This window comes from Crocodylus porosus, unplaced genomic scaffold (genome assembly GCF_001723895.1).
Source record: "Crocodylus porosus isolate Cpor-Errol unplaced genomic scaffold, CroPor_comp1, whole genome shotgun sequence".
Classification (NCBI taxonomy): Eukaryota; Metazoa; Chordata; order Crocodylia; family Crocodylidae; genus Crocodylus; species Crocodylus porosus.
In genome coordinates, this window is record NW_017728914.1 from 25,479,033 (window position 1) to 25,496,830 (window position 17,798).

The following is a 17,798-nucleotide window of genomic DNA, read 5'->3' on the forward strand; positions in this document are numbered from 1 at the left end:
CAAATCCAGGAAGAAGATGGATTGTACTTGAAACTAAGTCCTTTGGTAGATTTTACATTTTATCATGCCATTTAACAGTTAACGCGCAACATATATTCAACAAATTTATTGAATCATAAAATGACAGATCAGCCACAAAGGTGTTCCCCATTAAATGTTTCATTAATGTTCCTCAATAAATATCTTTGTGGCTGGTTTCTGTGGTGCTTTAATTTGAACATCTGGTATGTTAAGCCTTGCTGTGCAACCTGGAGGTGGGACTGCATGTCAAGGCTGGTAAGGTGCTGATGCAAGGGAAGCACAACTGTTGGGGTTGAGCACTAGATGGCTGTGTCTTGGATTCAGGGACTGTCCTCTGCCTGATCCTGATGATCAGTTGAGATCGGGCAGGTGGTAGCCCAAACTCCCGATGCTAAGCTTCCTGTGCATCAGCAGTCACGTGACTGGGATATGAAGAATTTTATGTCTGATTCTTACTGGTACGTGCACTGTCAAGTGGCAAGACTTTTTTTTTTACCAAAGCAAACCTGGCTGCTTTAATCCATAGGGCTATGGAGTGCATCAGGGGATGTTGGTGCAAGCCTATCCTGAGTCACATGCAACATACAAGTGAAAACTTGACAATCATGGTAGATGTAATGTATGTTGCTTTAGTTTACAGACCCAATTAACTGCAGATCTCAGTGATGCTTGAGAAATGTTTTGAAATTATTAAAAACTGATATCGTGAGCATCGATTTTTCAGGATGAAGCAGCAAATGGGTGTAGGAGTGGAGTAACAGAACTTGATCAGAATAGGGAATGACTGGATTATCTAAACAAAGAGTGCAGCCACGTTACCTCAGTGCTAACTTCATCAGCTATTATGAGTCATGTAGGGGTTGATTGGTGAGTGTCAGGATGGGAATCTTCTGGGGAATTTGTAGGTTGTACAAGGTTGTGTTTTATATTCAGTAGCCTCTTTCTTTCTGTTAGTACTGAACCATGTTTGGCCCTGTTTTTAATTTTAGTCTTTGGCAATTCATTTAGATTTTAATAATTCCTCTCTCAAAATAGCATAGTTTTCTAAAGTGCCACTGAACAATTGCTATAGTTACCTATATTCTAGGTGAAAATAAACAGTATATTGCTCTATAAGCCCGTCTTCAAGCACTCTGAAAGCCCTCTAGATTAAAGTTTAATATAAACTTAAATTATGTTAAAAAAAAAAAAGGTACATCGATGCATCAGTCCATATAGTGTCCATACTGATAAAAGGCAAATTGACATTATCAGCAATTGGCCTTTTTGGCTGATGTGGCCAGTAATGTTGCCGATAAATGCTGCATGGATACATGCAGCTCCAGCATGCACGCAGCCAGCCTAGCGGCTTGGAGAGTGGCATCCAGCTGGTAAGTGTTGTAGAGGGAAGTTTGGGGGGGAGGGGTGTACAGATCAAGGCCCTTATGGTAAGGGAGGGAGTGGGGCTGGAGCAGGTGCTGCCCAGCCAGGGTGGGGCATCAGACAGCCATGAGCAGCTCATCTGGGGGAGTATGGGAGGCAGGCAGCCATAGGGCGCCCCTCCCTGCCCTGTGCCGCTGCTGCATAGCCCAAGCATGGCCTTGGCCCAGGGGGGAACATGCAGTGGTGGGAGCCACCCCCCTCCCCACCAGAGAAACAATTTGCAGCTCTGTCCTGTGTCCTGCCCCACCCCGGCTGGGCAGTGCCTGGCCCTGCCCCAGTCCCACTCCCTCCCTCATCGCAGGAGCCTCAATCTGCCACCCCACACCCCTTGCCTCCCCAGCAGACTTACCAGCCAGATGCTGCTCTCCATGCTGCTGGGCTGCATATTGGCAGTTGGATTGGTATTGGCCAATATGGCTCATTTAATAATTAGCCATCGGTGTTGGCCCAAAAAATCTTTATTGGTGCACCCCTAGAAAAAAACTAATTCATGGTCCTGGAAATCCAGGCTTGCTGGAAACAGTCTGCTGGTCTTGAATATAGGGAACCAAGTGACTTCTAATATCATAGAGCATATTCATCATCTTCCCCCTTCATTTGCTGTGTCATATTTTGCTGAAGCTGTATGATTTTAAGGACAGGGTTGAAATGCCTCTATGAAGGGACACTGAGTTTTTGAGAAATAAAAATAGGACCCCTAATTTGATCCTCTCTAGCAATAAAAACATTGGGGGGGGAGGGGCGTGATTCTTGCTAAAAGAAATGGGAACGTAGTAAATAATTTGCTTCACCTCACTGGTGGGATAGGTTAAGCAGGGTTCTGACAATTTTTGCAAAGCATAGGGAAGGGGACTGCAGTTGTGCTAGCAACCTTTGACTAGATCCTTTGCTCTGGCAGAGATCCAATTACTGTGACAAGCTTGTTAGGAAGCCTGTTACAGTGTTGTTTCTCTGTCTGGCTCTGCTCCAGCGTATGATGATGATGAAGCATCGTGAAGGGGAGAGGCCCTGGAAGCCAAGACGATTTACATATGGTAATTGTGAATGGGAATTAGCTCCTAGAAAACTGATCTTCTAGGTTTCATTTAATAAACATGCGGCCACAGGAGGAACTTTAAAACTTCAGCTGCTTTTATATTTACTATCTGGCTATTTTTTCCCACCCCTCAGGAAAAGGTTCTAAACAATTCATCAAACTGCCCTCCTGCATCTACTCCAGCTACAGAGAGCTCCAAGTCCCGAAGAGCGAAGCTTGTCTTTGATGAGAGGTGAGAGCAGTTAGAAGGTGCTCTGCACATTTTTTCCTCTTCCTTTCAGAGGGATGCTAATTTCAGTGTGTAACGCCTACAAATGTATACCTTCTTCCCTGTAGATAGGGTTGTTCTTTGTCATACAAAAGTGTTGTGAAAATGCTCTGTTTTGATTTGGAGACCTGCATTCTGCTCCTCTATCAATGTGCCTGTCTGACTTGCGTGTCTCTTATTTGGCAAGTAGTTCGTTCAGTCACTGGGAGGGAAGGAAGGAACACTACATTCCTGCTCAGCGTGAGATGAGCAAACAGTGGACTTGGCCAGTATGTGGTTGTCCCTATCTGTCTGTTTTTAGAAATGCTGACTATCCCACAACAGCCTAGCAGACCAATATTGCTACCGGTTGATCCTTTCTGCACTGTTAGCTTTCACTGCAGTCAGTGACTGCTATCATTCATTAAAGAGGGGTGTCTTGATTCTGGAATTGCCTTGCTTTTACAAGAGCTGGAATGTGGAGTCATTTCGTCCTCTGCTATCAAAATATTTTGTTGAGAACACAAATTATTAAATATATGTCCAAATGAATAAATTCCACTCCTTATAGAATAAGGCCTTAATGTTTCATTTAGATATTTCACTGTCCCTTATAGTTTTTCTTTTTTACTTTTAATCAGCTAATTCAAGGCTATCTTAAAACTGTTTTCTGGATGAAATACGTTTTTAGAAGCAAACTATTCCTTGCCAATATAAGAAGAGCAGGCTACTCAGAGCCATATGGAAATAAGCAATCCAAGTCCAGTGTCCGTTATCTTCTGTGTGCATTCACAGACAAACTCAGTTGCAATAGACTTAAAGTTTAACATATATACCAGTAATTTAGAGTAAACTATATTTGAAGGGGTAGGGGTTGTAATTATCCCTAAATAAAATGTTAAAGCCAGAAGATTGAATTTAGGAAAAACTTAAGAAATATATATTAAGGTATGGAAAAGCACAAGTTCATGTAAACATCTGTCTTGATGTGACATTTTGTGTATCATGATTATCATTAACTATATTAGTTTTTGTGATTCTAGACCCAGCTGAACTGGGTTTTATGGATACAGTATGTTCCCCACCCCCCTCTCTCATGTTGTTAACTGGAACCTCCATAATATATGAGAGTCACTTGAGTGGGGTATTCATAAAACGTTACTTCAAATGCAACACAGTTTATTCAATGCTTACTAATTTGGGTAAAACAGGAGAAAGATTAAGTCAATCTACTAGTATGTTTGGAAAGGTTTTAGTCGATCAGCCTGTAACTATGGTGTAAAAATGTGTAACTAAGCCTCGGTGGGACCTTCATTAGGTCATGAAGCCACTTCATTTTAAGGTCAACTATAATAATTTTTAAATCAATCTCTGAACATACTACTTTTGTTTTTAATATTTCACATCTACTAATGTGAACCTTTGCCATACAGATGGTAAGTTATGCACTTGCATATTATGACAGATAGCTTGTTCATTGGTATCATCTTTCATATGTAGTTTTTTTGGTATGCAGTACAGTAAAGTGAATTGGACAAATCTAGTGACATTTATTGACAGTCTCAAAATATTATAAGAGCGCTGGTGGAAAAGAGCATTTTTACACATTGAAAGGGCTTTATGACGCTATGCATCCTGTGATTTAAGGTAGGGAGAAAAAGTCAAACCAAAAGATACCGAAGTTATGAAGCTTGACACCTAGAAGACCTTGTGAAATAGGTTTTATTCAACACATTTATTTCTTTATTGTAGGTCTTACTCGGCTGATCACTATTTACAGGAAGCAAAGAAGTTAAAGCATAATGCAGATGCACTGGTAAGCAGAACTGAAAATGTTTGTCAAGTGGTTGCACATGATGCTGGATTGGGGTAGTTCCTTTGATTCGGTGTTCTTCTCAGTTACTGTTATTCTTCCCCCCTTCCCTATATTTTTGTTTCTAAAGATATAATTCTCTTCAGTCTGACAGATTCGAGAAAGCTGTTTACTACCTTGATGCTGTAGTGTCGTTCATCGAATGTGGGAATGCATTGGAAAAAAATGCTCAGGAATCCAAGTCCCCGTTCCCTATGTATTCAGAAACTGTGGAATTAATCAAGTAAGCAATTAACAATAAAGTCTGGGGGTTAGAATTTGGACTTTATTCTTGTTTTTTTGTAATTAACTTAATCTCTCATCAGTAAAATGGGCAAAATTTCCCTATCTCTTCCATATGTTTAAATCAAACCATATGTTTTGCCCAAACATTTGGACATTTTCATCTAAGGATTGTAATGTCCACTACAAAACATGATGTAAAAGTAAAAATGTTTCTGTAATCATCTCATCCAGATGTTTGATAAAACATCAAAAGTAGATCTCTGGAACTAAAACTTAATAGGTTTCTTAAAAGAGCATTAAATGAGAAATGGCAGCTGATGAAAACATAAAGCTTTTTTTTGTTGCCATCATTTACTTGATGTCTCTGTTTGCAGATACACTATGAAACTGAAGAATTACTTAGCACCAGATGCTACAGCTGCAGATAAAAGGCTAGCAGTGCTTTGGTATGTGTGCTTTAGGTTTAGTAAAACATCTTGAGTTAAATTAGTGAGTGTTTTACATGTGAAGTTACTGCCTATAGTATTGTAGTTATTCCTCCTTGAATTGAATTGTAAATCCAGTACTTTAAATTTAAAGGCTGAGGGTATGTAAGGTTCTCATTTAACTTCAGCCAGTGAGAGCTGGAATAACTTCTCTCCTGTAGTATTGACATTGACCACCTTCTGTTTCTAATATAATTAGGGAATAAAGCTGATATATCTAGGTTAGAATTTTTTTTAGTCTAGGTGCATTAGTCTTGCCAGTGAGATGCTATCAGGAGGACAAGAGCTTAATACTGCTTCTTACATACAGACATAATGAGAAATGAACAGTCTGCTAATATTTTGTTTGAAATATTATTTCCTCGATGTGATATCTGTTCCAGCAATGGATAAGGCAGGCATATTAAAGGAACATGCTATTAGAAGAGACAGAGCTTTGGACTATTTAATAATTTCATACTCTTTAATATTTTAGTAGCATTAGGCTGTGGTTGCTAAATCTTAAGCAGCAGTGTCTGCAGCTTTGTGTCTCTAGTCTCTTAATTGGAAGTAAGATTTTTCTAGTGGTGACAAACTGATGATACTGCTGTCAAGTTAAATGTATATTCCATTGTCATTGCAACACCACTTGGGAGCTGAAATTTTCATAGGGTGCAGTGGTTGCATTAACTACTGTAGTTACTCTTTTGGAAGCAGAGATCTAATTACTGCTTATTAGATCAAGGGCACTGATTTTGAGCTTTTACCTTGTTAAAGGTAGCCTTGAAACTAAACTGCACCTTGAAAGAAGCTATAGCAGAAAGCTCAGGGAGTTCATAGATCTTATCCTGTGCCCACTCACTGATTTGGCTGAAGTTTCAGGTACAACCCAAGAATCATCTCACTACCTTTCCAGAGTTCTTTAGGAGAGCGTACCAATTTGTTGTGGAGATGGAAAAAAGAGTGGAAAATGCAGGATTAGACTTGGGATGTCTTGATTGTGTTTTGGGCTTTTATTTATTTCTTTGCTAACATGGGAGGTAATTGAGTTGTATTCAGTGCTTGGTGTGCAGGGCCAGTGATGCAAGAAAAATCAAGAAAGGCTATGTGACTGAAACCTTGCACCTGAAGCTGAATCTATACATTTATTTTTGGGGACAAGTTAAACAATTTTACCAAAAATCAGTAATAGTGATAACTCCAGTGAAATCAAGTGCATATGCATTAAAAGCACCCTGCAGTTGTTTACCTGCAGTATTGAATTGTAGTAAGCAGTTTCAGTATAAATGTGCTACCATTTGTCTTTGACTAGTCTTCGATGCCAGTCCCTGTTATACTTAAGGCTATTCAAGCTGAAGAAGGAGAGTGCATTGAAATACTCCAAGACATTGACTGAACATCTAAAGGTAAACACTTTCTGCCTATTGCCACTAACAGCTACAAAAAGTTGGAACTCCATGGTGCTCAGAATTTCTAGGACCTGGTTTTTCAAACCTGTGTACCCTATTTGGAAATATAACCCTTCAGGCACACCCAAAGAGCCTTGTCTGCCTATGCCCTTAGACCAACATGGCTACTACCTACAGCCCTGTGTTCTAAAGCTTTAATTTGTTACTGGGAAAGACGGCTACTTCCAACCCAAGCAAAATAATCGCAACTCTGCTGGTCCTAGCATTATTAGCCTCCATTTATGATAATGTATCTAATGTTTAGTTTGCTTCAATGAATAAAAAATTCAGTGAGCTTCAAAGAGAATTAAAAGCTTCTTCCTAGCTGGAGATACTAAAAAGTGGAACTTTTTTTTCCGTATATGTACCTAAGGGAATTCTGTGTCTAGTGTTACATTTTATGGCTTTAGGGGCTGGTGTTGGAACTAAACGCATCAACCAGTAACTTCACCAGACTTCTCATGGCAGCACTGTTAGATCCAAGTTCTAATTCCCAACGACTCACCATGCTTGCTTAAGCTTTACCTACCATTAAATCCTCTAGATCTGGTTTAAGCCCACTACTGGAGATTGGATGCTGAGAAGTCCTCTTTTAAGTTGACTCATTTGAACCCAGGTGTTCAGATGAGGCACTCAGTCAGGATGCTTAAGAAATCCTGGGTAAAGTTACTTCATCTGAATCTAGTCTGGGATTTTAAAAAGGCTTATGGGGATTAGACACCCAAGTTTAAATACCAAAGGAGAAGCAAACTAATATATTTCTGGATTTGTGGAACTTGAAAAAAGTGAGCCTTAGCTGCTCAGTGGTCATAATAGAAACCGCCCATTTCCTAATAACAGGTATCAGGCTGGAAAAAATCTTGCCATAAGAGACGATGAAATTTCGTAGTTAGCACAAGGGACTAAATAAGGAGGCCTGAGATCTAACCCCAAATTTGTCAGCTTGCTACAAATCTGTAGGCAAATCACCTAAAGTACCACTGCCTGCCTTAGTTTGTCACTGGGATCACTGGATGTTTTCTCAGATTTTAAAGTGCCGTGAGAGCCTTCCATCCTATTCAGATTTTTATTATTGCAAAAAAATCTGTTTGCAAAAATCAGTTTAATAAGCAATTAAGACGACTTTAAATCATATGGCAATCTTTTTTTTTTTTTTTTTTACTCGAACAGAATTCCTATAATAATTCTCAAGCACCATCACCTGGTATGGGAAGGTAAGCAGTTTCTAAACTTGAACATTAAACTGCTTTCTTTCTTGATTTAAGATGTTTTAAATCTTGTGTGGGAGGTGATGGATTAATGGGGCTGAAGAATAGAATCTGCATGTCTGAGTTCACTGATAAAGTATTAAACTAGTTTGATTTCTCTCCAGTGAGAGCCAGACTTCTAACAGACAAAACGAAAACTATTTCCTTTTTCTCAGTTTGTGTACCACATAAAGTTGAATTCATTGTTTACTCCTGGTGGTGTTATATATATTTATCAGTTGTCTCATTAGCTAGTTGTACTCTCCTAAGGATCGGGCCTTCACCTGGGTTTCAAAAGACAACTGTTCATGACAGTACTTTAAGCAGGGTTTCAAATGACCTCTTAGTGCGAAGAAGGGTCTGTGTCTCCATATTGTCTAACCCACAACTTGATTTCAGTGCGCTCTATTATATATACTCCTGATAACTAAGAGGACAATAGACTTTGTAAAGTGCCTGGACCTACCTGAACTTGCAGTATTTTCGGGATTGCTTACTCTATGGGAAAGTAAGGAACATTCTTACTTGTACCATTCGGATCCTGAGACTAGTATTACGATATGCTGTGCCATGTTTGTGTAGCTAAGTTATGAAAATATGTAATCTTGAGTGGATTATTTTAAATTTCTTTAACCTAGTGGGTGGCCAATGTTTCTGGCAGGCTTGCCACAAATTAGTCCAGTGCCCTCCCTGAATGCCACTCTTATCCTCCTCCTTGCCCAATCAGTTGCTTTGCTTTTTGCTCCCTTACCTGTGCTCTATGCCAGATCTGCTCTCATTTCTGCCACCTGTCCCCTCCCTGGGGTGCCATGTGCCACACAGGTTGCCCATGCCACTTGTGAGAGGCATGCTGCAGGTTGGCCACCCCTGCTTTAACCTATTAACATTTTAAAGCTTCATTTCTAGTAGTTAGAGCCTTTTTGTGTGGTTCAGATTTCATTCAGAAGTTTCTTTGATGAAGTTTTACTACTTTGAAATACATGCCACAAAAAAATTCTACCTTTATAAAATGCAAATTAAAAGATGAGGTGGCTTGGTCATGAGATAAAGCCACAAGACTTTTAGTTTCTGGTTCCAGCTCAGACACAGACTTCATATATGCATATGCGAGTTACTTAAACCCTTCTGGTCTTGGGTTCCTCAATTATCAAATGGGGGAGTACTTATAAATGGAAAGGCCTTGAGGTTTTGGGCTAGGGGGTTTTATAGAAATACATGCTGTTGATTATATTCTGATGCTTGTTTCAGCTGTATCTATTTTGACAGTTCATATTTTGAAAACCATGTCTTTCTTATAATAACTAGCAAGCCTGTTGGCATGCCCTCTCCGGTCTCTCCGAAGCTATCTCCAGGGAATTCAGGGAATTACTCTTCGGGGACAACCAACCCTTCAGGAAGCAGTTCTTCAGTGACTATTCCACAGAGAATCCACCAGATGGCAGCCAGTTATGTGCAGGTTACATCCAACTTTCTCTATGCCAATGAAATCTGGGACCAAGCTGAACAGCTCTCTAAAGAGCAGAAAGGTAAGACAGCAGAGTCTGCCCAAAAATTCAAACGCAGCGTTCTTTGCCAAAATCCTAATAGGCATCCACATTTACAGCATCAGCTAATAGTGTGTAAGCCATGTTTTGTCAGCTAGTGGTTTGCTGTACATAACCTAATCATTGCTTTACATTTGCAGTCATCTTTCTGATTGGTTCTCTGATCTTGTTGGAGAATGGTATTGATTGCTGGGTTCCGTACGGGTAACATGGCCAAACAGATTTTTGGTAGACTTGCCATACTTGTATAGGTTCTAGGGTTGAATGCTAATACATGTCTATTTCCAAAATTATGCTTAAAATGAGTATGCATGTTTCTTGAAGGAAGAATTTTCCCATTCCTAGGAATGTTTTACACCAGGACCAATCTTGTTCCATCTCTCTTTCAACCCAGTAGTGTAACTGAGGCAGGAGCTATGGGGGTGCAAAAGGAGGTGGTGACAGCCAGCATTACCCCATGCATTGCTGCTGCCCAGGGCACAGAGCTGCCATGTTACGCCTCTGTATCAATCATGTTATTACAAAAATGCTGAGGTGCCTTTTGGAAATGGAAATATAAACCCTTTTACTTCTATTTTTTTTTCCATTTGCAACTCCTTTCATCTTTCCCCTCTCCCTCCTTTAGCTTAGTTTCATAGTTTGTACGGTCGGAAGGGACCTGAGCAGATCATCTAGTCCGACCCCCTGCCATGGCAGGAAAGCGTACTGGGGTCAAGTGACCCCAGCAAGATGTTCATCTAACCTCCTCTTAAAGACCCCCAGGGTAGGAGCCTGCACCACTTCTCTTGGAAGCTGGTTCCAGACCCTAGCTGCCCTGACTGAAGTAGCGCCTCCTGATATCTAACCTAAATCTACCCTCTGCCAGCTTGTGACCGTTATTCCTGGTCACTCCTGGCGGTGCTCGGGGGAATGGTGACTTCCCCAATGCCTGGTGATCCCCCCTGACTAGTTTATAACAGCCTGAGAGAGTGTGTGTAATATCTGGGGTTAGTGTGTCAGAACTGGATTTCTTCTTAGGATGAAAATCTCTAAAGTCAATATGAAAGAGTATATACATAGTTTATTTTGTTCTCTTGTCATCCTAGAATTTTTTGCTGAACTGGACAAAGTTATGGGCCCTCTTATCTTTAATTCAAGCATCATGACAGACCTAGTCCGTTATACCCGGCAGGGATTACATTGGTTACGTCTGGACGCCAAGTAATATTTTGAACTGAAGGATTGGAAAGTAGAACACACATTTTTCTTGCTGCCTCTGATTTTCTCCACAACACTGTGTCATGTCCAATAAGGAAGACTGCCATAACATGTTGCCTAGTTGACACTAAGAGCAAAGAATGCTTTCACATGTCTCCCATTCTCATTTGTGTGTTTAACCCCAAAATGTCTTGTTAATGGACTTCTTCGGTATTCCCATTTTAAGTTATTTAATTATTTTAAAATCTGCTACATATAAAGATGTGGTTTCACTGATCTGTAATGGATTGGAATTCCAGTCATAATACATAACTAATCAGTTTTAAATCCTATTTATTTTAATTTGTTTTTAAAAATTTTTACAAAGCCCTATTTTGGGCAGTTTTAGGACTTAGCTGTTTCTTCCTATAAATTTACCCTTATCAAGTACTTAGCAGAGATTAATGTAGACACTTTATTTAAGTACTTTGTGAGCTTTGTTACTCTGTAATGTCTTGTGGTAGTAGAGCTTGTTAAAGAAAATAAGGGTTGATAGGTTCTAAAGTATAGCGACACCATGCTTTTCATGCCTAATGCCTATGACTCAAATCTTAAATGACAACTACAGTTTTATTATTGCAGAATTTGTACTAAATATTGAAAAAAAAAAAAAAAAAAAGTTCCAGAGATATTCTTCTACACATTAAGAGATTTCATTTAAATGAAACTATAGAGAGACCTATATGGAAAAAATATTTAGTTATGTCTGACTTGGGTTGTTTTCAAGACAATTTCAAAATACTTAACACTATAACAATCACAAAACATTACAGTAACTTGCATTTAATGCAATATGGAAATGATGGTGTAAGAATGAACTTCAGTCTCTGATGGGTGCATATTGGAAAGGTTTTTAAAAAATGGACAATCTTGTGCTTTTTTGTATCTCTTTGTATAAACAGATCTTGTTTTCTTGCTTGTCATTATTTGACACTTAACTGAATCAGCCAACTTTATGGTTGAAAGAACCAACAAATAATTCCTACTGGAACTGTCATTTGTATCCTTTCCATTGACTGAGAAACCAGAGATCATGATTAGTGCGTAAGATCCATTTTTTCTTATTTTGGGTCTGCTAGTTAATGGACACTACATCATGACAGTGTTATGGCCATTGTGGGGTGGGGAGCACACCTACTATTATAGGGAAATTGCCTAACTGTTCTGATATAGAACTTATTTAAAATGTGTATTTCCCATTGATGTTAAATGTTTCTGATGGAGCAGAAATTTCACTTTAGGGTAAGTAACTCGGTGCAACAGGAATCCTGCATGGAGTTCTGAGTGGTTGCTCTTAAAAAGTTGTAAACCAAAGTACCTTTCCACATAAGGTGCTTGTCTGAGCAAAGTGTTTAAAAATTATACTGCTTTCAATATTGCTTAGTGCCCCTAACATGTCTGGTGTGCCTTATGCCTTACTTTTAGATGAAGATTTTATGAACTGTTTACAAGATGTTTTACAGCAGGACCAGGTATACTGTATGCAGTTGGAATTCTGCAGTACTTTGGTAAAATTCCATTTCCTTTGTATAACAGTACAAACATCTGTCATACCAAATGACCTCCTATTACAGCGGTTTTCTTTCAGAGAGTCAAACTCTGAACTTACGAGAGTGGAATTGGAGAGTCTTGCTTCATTTTATCTCCCATTAAACCTTATATCTGGTACAGAATAATGCATCTGTGTTCAGGAAAAATATTGCACTAAATTTGTGTGTAGTTGTAGACTGCCATCATTTTGGCACATTTCGAAAGAAGGAATAGAATTCTACACTGTTTAGTACTGCAGTATGTCCTATGGGCTTTAAGAGTTTAGAAGTTTTGCAAATTAGTAACTTTACTAAACTGTAGCTGCATATTCGTAGAGCTTCCTTTGTTCTCCAACTTGTTTTGTACTTCCAGAAAAGCTTTGCTACGTACAAATTGAGACATAATTAACAGACCTGTAAATTTCCCTATTAATATTTCAGCATATGTTTAGGTCTGTTTCAACATCCTTTTTTATTTGAATCACTGTGCCAGCTTGTGGTTTGTTTGTTTTTTTCCAGTGTTTGCTGTTACAAAAAATTCTCTACCCTCAAACTCTGCATCTTAGTTAATGGGATACTGTCAACTATTTTTCCCTTAATACTCTAAAGTGCCTAGCACACTTGACGCTATATAAGAATACCTTCTTAGAAGCTGGATTAACAGTTTATTTTTGAAGTAGCGCTGCAGTAGCCAGCATGGCTGTGTTTTAAGCTTGCTCCTTTGTACGCAGTTACCATTATTGTAAGCAGTAATGGTCTCATCTCTGGGAATATTTGTGTGTTTTGTTTTTAAGCTAGAGTCCCACAAATACCATTTGGTATCACACTAAATGAATATCTTCTTGAAAAATACATTGTTAATCTTTAAACTCTTGGACGCTAAACCTTATCAGTCTTTAAAAAAAATACAAAAGACTTTTTACAGTGTGTCAAAATGTGGACATGAACTGGTGGATAGTGTCCCACCCAAGCAGTATGTTTTTTCTGGTGAAATTCCTTCTGGATTATTGTCCCAAGTTCGCTCTCTGTGTTGGAGATATGCAATGGTTTTGTTTAACAAAAGGATATTGTCTTGCTCATCTGTAGCTGTGTCAAACAGATCAATTTAATTTGACAATTCCGCATGCTTCTCTAAATTGGGATTTGCCCCTTGCTTCAGTGACAAGTTCATTTTATTGGCTTCAGTAGCCAAACAATGCAAATACTTCATAAGCTTCCATCCCTCTGCCAAAATCTAGGCTAACAAAACCTGTCCTTCTGAACCACTTACTTAAACAGTGATGTGGGAAATGCATGTCACTTAACCACTAATGCAGGTTGCACTAGTGTCTTATCACAAGGGAATCCTTAAATTCTGGTTCTCTCCATGGTTTTCTATATGGTGGCATATTAATACATATCAGTATTGTAGAATGAATTTATAACTCCCAACTCCCAGTGGTGAACCTTATAAATGGCTTAATCAGACTAGGCTTGCTCAGACATCAAAATTATCTTGAATTTGCTGTCAAACTTGCAGGTTCCTAAATGACAAAGTGCATCACTTATAGTTACAAATGAACCTTCAAGAAATCAGAGCAAAATAGCCCAAGACTTTTATTTTCTTTTAAATCTGTTAGCCATAACTCAGAGCACATAAATTGCTCTTCTTGGCTTTTGATGGCAGTATGCAATTTGTATTGTGTGAGTCTTTAATACATATACATGTGTGTGCTTGTGTGTGTGTGTGGGAGGGGTGTGTGTGTGTATATATATCTATCTATATATCTATATAAAGATGTATAGATATATATATATATGAACTCAGTCTGTCCAAAGTGTATGTTATACTTGTTTTTAGATTATAGTGCAACTGGCTATATTGATATATTATTTATTGAGTGCTGAATCACCATCTTGCTGGTGATGAATCTTGCATATTATACAGGAGTGCAATGTATATTACTTTAGATTTGATGAGGCTTGATTGCTGTGATTTAAAAATAACCACCCTAAAATATACTTATGAATGGCCCCAGCACACAGTCAGGACTTTATGAATATAATTTAATACTTGCCTGGGGCAAGTAAAATAAAGCCGTAGGCAAGTAATTATAAAGTTTGCCAATCTGGCAACTAGTGGGAAGAGACTACCTTTGCTGTATTTAGTAATAATAATTAATTTACCTAACTGAAATTAATCATCATTGCAGCCTTCACGTGAAGGCAGTTACAAAAGGGCCTGAGCAAGTCAAGTTTGAATTATGCATTGGGGAATAAGCAACTTCCAAATTATCACTAAGAGCCTTGACAAATATTTGGGTCAAGATTGGAATCACAGTCTAGTGAATCAGTGTTATGGAAAGCTGTATATTTCCAGCAACAAAATTGATACTAGATCTCTTTTAAACAAGAGTAGCCAAAGCTTTTGCTAGCCAACTCTTAGACAAACGCAGACCTATTTCCAGAGACAAAGTTCCCGGAGATGGGTTTACATAAACGTAAAGAATCATGTCCAATTCCATTTTTTGTTGTTTTTTTTAAAGAAATTTGGTCTGTGTTGCCATTTAACAATAGCAGTGTTGGGAGGGGGAGCTATAACATAAATAAAGATTCTTATCTCAGTATGGGTGTACTAGATGAATGAGCCTGGCCATTTGGTAGGACAGCTTTTGAGACAGCATTACCTCTTGCTTGTTGCCAGTGTTCATCTGAACTTAAACTGAATGCACTATACTGAGTAGCTTGAAGTGCTGTTTCAGCATAGTTTATATAGGCTATCCCCATGTAAACGTTTTACCTGTTTTAATTTTGTCTGGAAATGTAATGGAAGTGCAGCCATTCCAATTGGTGCAACTCTGTGTGCTAGCAGAGCTGATATTAGTAAATTGGAGTGCAATGTGCCCCGTCTTCAGTTTTTATAGGCAACCCTAGTCAATCATGTAGCTGAGTGCGTGGTAGTGCTGCAGCCCAATTTCCTGGCTGCATTGGCATCATACATCTGAAAATTTAACTTAAAGGACCAGACATGACTTTTGCAAGCACAGTTACTGACATTTGTATCTGGTCCCCCTTTTAAATGGTTTTAAGAAATTTTGTATATGGAGGATAAAGTGCTTATATATTTATTAAAAATCCTTTATCTTATTTGAAATTATTATTATTTGGTGAAGAAGGGTTTTTTTTTTCTTTTTGGGGAGGGGGGAAAAGTAACTTTTAATCCATCACTTATAAATGAAGCCCTTACTAATCATACAGAAAGGTACTGTTAATGACTGATGGGATGTCTCTATTTTACGCTTTGTACATGACAAGTCCATGTCTTATGTTTTGTTTCTATCAAAATATTTAGGCATCTGTCTTCAACCAAAACTTAAAAAAAAAAAAATACTGTGATTTTATTTGTTGCAATACAGATGAAATTTTGAAGGGTACTTTGGGGCTCAAAATTAGAATTTCTAAGTCAGTATGTGCATTTCACGTAATAAAGCTATTAATGGTGAGCAAAGTATTATATACTAACTAGATTTTTCCACATCTGTATAGTATATTCTATGTATTTTGTGGTATTGAGATTATAGAAAGTTTAGTGTCTGAAACATGCGTTTAATGTGTATTTTTAAACAAATTTATGGCAATTAAAATATTTGGAGAAAAGGGTATCACATTTCAATTTGTAAAGAACTTTTTAACTACTGTGTCATTAAAATGCTTTGTACAATGCAAAACTGTAACTGGAGAAACTAAGTTTAATAAAATATCAAATAGATTTTTCTGTATTAAACTTTACAAACACAATGCTTGCATTTTCTGTATGGCTTCCTCCTCAGTGGAATTACATTGCTAAACTCGACAGTTTTATCTTGGGTTTGCATATTCTAGCAGTATATTCATTGATCTACACCCCTTCCTTCTTCTCTCCGCCCACTACAACAGACTTACCAGCTGGAGGCAGCTGTGTCCTGCATGGTTGAGGACTTCTGCCTGTTTGGTTTATGGCCAAATGTGCGCCAAATCTCTGGATCAGAATCAGCCAAATCGAATCAGGACAGTGATTCGAATCATCAGATTTGAATCGCTGTCCTTCCGAATCAGCCATATCCGAATCCAAAGCAAATACTTGCTGCTTTGCAGAGGCCTGCTGCTGGGCCTGGCAATCTGCCTGCAAAATCAAGGGGAAGCTTCCTTAAATTTGGTAGGTCCCTATGTATATGTGGTTGTCTCTGAAATGATTACAGTAAGTTGATTAAGCCTGAAAGTATAACGGAATGAAACCTGTTTTTGTTCAGTTTCTTTAGTAGTAACTGGGTCAGGGGTGGGCAAAATATGGCCTGTGGGCAGGATCCAGCCCACCAGGTTATTCTATCTGGCCCACAGGGCCCCTAAAAAATTTTAAAATTTAATTGCAGGGAGGCATTTAGAAAGGACAAAGCAACTACAGAGATGAGGCTGGCAACACAAAGACAACAAAAAGTCTTTTTTTTTAGGTATGTAGGGAGTAAAAGGAAAGCTTAGGGTAGCATAGGACCCCTACTGAACGAGAAGCAATTGGTGACAGGAGGGACAAGGCCGAGCTATTCAATGAGTTTTTTTGCCTCAGTGTTCCTGAACAGGGCTCAAAATCAGTCTCCTAACTGGTTCTTAGATGATGAGCATCAGAGGGACACCAGCCCCAACTGTTGACGCTGACTTGGTGCAATCATGTGGATAGACTAGATGTGTTCAAGTCAGCAGGCTCAGATGAGCTGCATCTGAGGGTACTGAAGGAATTGGCTGGTGTCATAGCAGAACCACTGGCATGGCTGTTTGAGCACTCGTGGCAGGTCCCGGAGGACTGGAAAAGGGCCAGTGTGGTCCCTATTTTCAAGGAGGGGAGGAAGGAGGATCTGAGTAATTATAGGCCAGTCAGTCTCACCTCCATCCTTGGAAAGGTCTTTGAAAAGATTATGAAGGATCATATTTGTGGGAGTCCAGCAGGAAAAATAATGCAGCGGGGAAACCAGCATGGATTTGTAGCAGGTAGATCATGCCTAACCAATCTGGTTTCATTTTATGACAGGGTCACAAAATGCTTACACATGGGAGTAGAAGTGGATATCATTTTCTTGGACTTTAGCAAGGCCTTTGATATGGTATCTTATCCTGCTCTCATAAATAAGAGGCTGTGACAGATGTTTACACGGTGGCAAATTGGCTTAGCAGTTGCACCCAGAGAGTGGTAGTAGATGGGTCGGTATTGACCTGAAAGGATGTGGGTAGTAGGGTCCTGCAGTGTTCGGTCCTTGGACCTGTACTTCAGTATCTCCACCTGTGACATGGATGTGGCTATGAAGTGTACTCTGTCCGAGTTTGTGGATGCTACTAAATTGTGGGGTGACGTGCACACTCCAGAGAGTAGGGAACGATTGCAGGCAGACCTGGACAGGTTAGAAAAGTGGGCAGTACACAAGGATGTGGTATAACAAGGACAAGTGCAGAGTGCTGCACCTAAGGCACAAAAATATCCAGCACACCTACTGGCTGGGAA

At 39.1% G+C, this 17,798-nt stretch overlaps 1 protein-coding gene across 1 annotated transcript in view; it reads left to right on the forward strand.

Annotated features, from left to right (window-relative positions):
- AFF4 (AF4/FMR2 family member 4) overlaps nt 1–16,071 on the forward strand; it is a 79,343-nt gene extending 63,272 nt beyond the window's left edge. The window contains exons 15-22 of the mRNA XM_019535023.1: nt 2,614–2,711; nt 4,479–4,542; nt 4,686–4,822; nt 5,199–5,270; nt 6,601–6,694; nt 7,907–7,950; nt 9,289–9,509; nt 10,613–16,071. Coding sequence (XP_019390568.1) covers nt 2,614–2,711; nt 4,479–4,542; nt 4,686–4,822; nt 5,199–5,270; nt 6,601–6,694; nt 7,907–7,950; nt 9,289–9,509; nt 10,613–10,731 — 849 coding nt within the window. The 3' untranslated portion in view covers nt 10,732–16,071. The remainder of the gene's footprint in view (nt 1–2,613; nt 2,712–4,478; nt 4,543–4,685; nt 4,823–5,198; nt 5,271–6,600; nt 6,695–7,906; nt 7,951–9,288; nt 9,510–10,612) is intronic.
- Nucleotides 16,072–17,798: the final 1,727 nt, after the last annotated feature.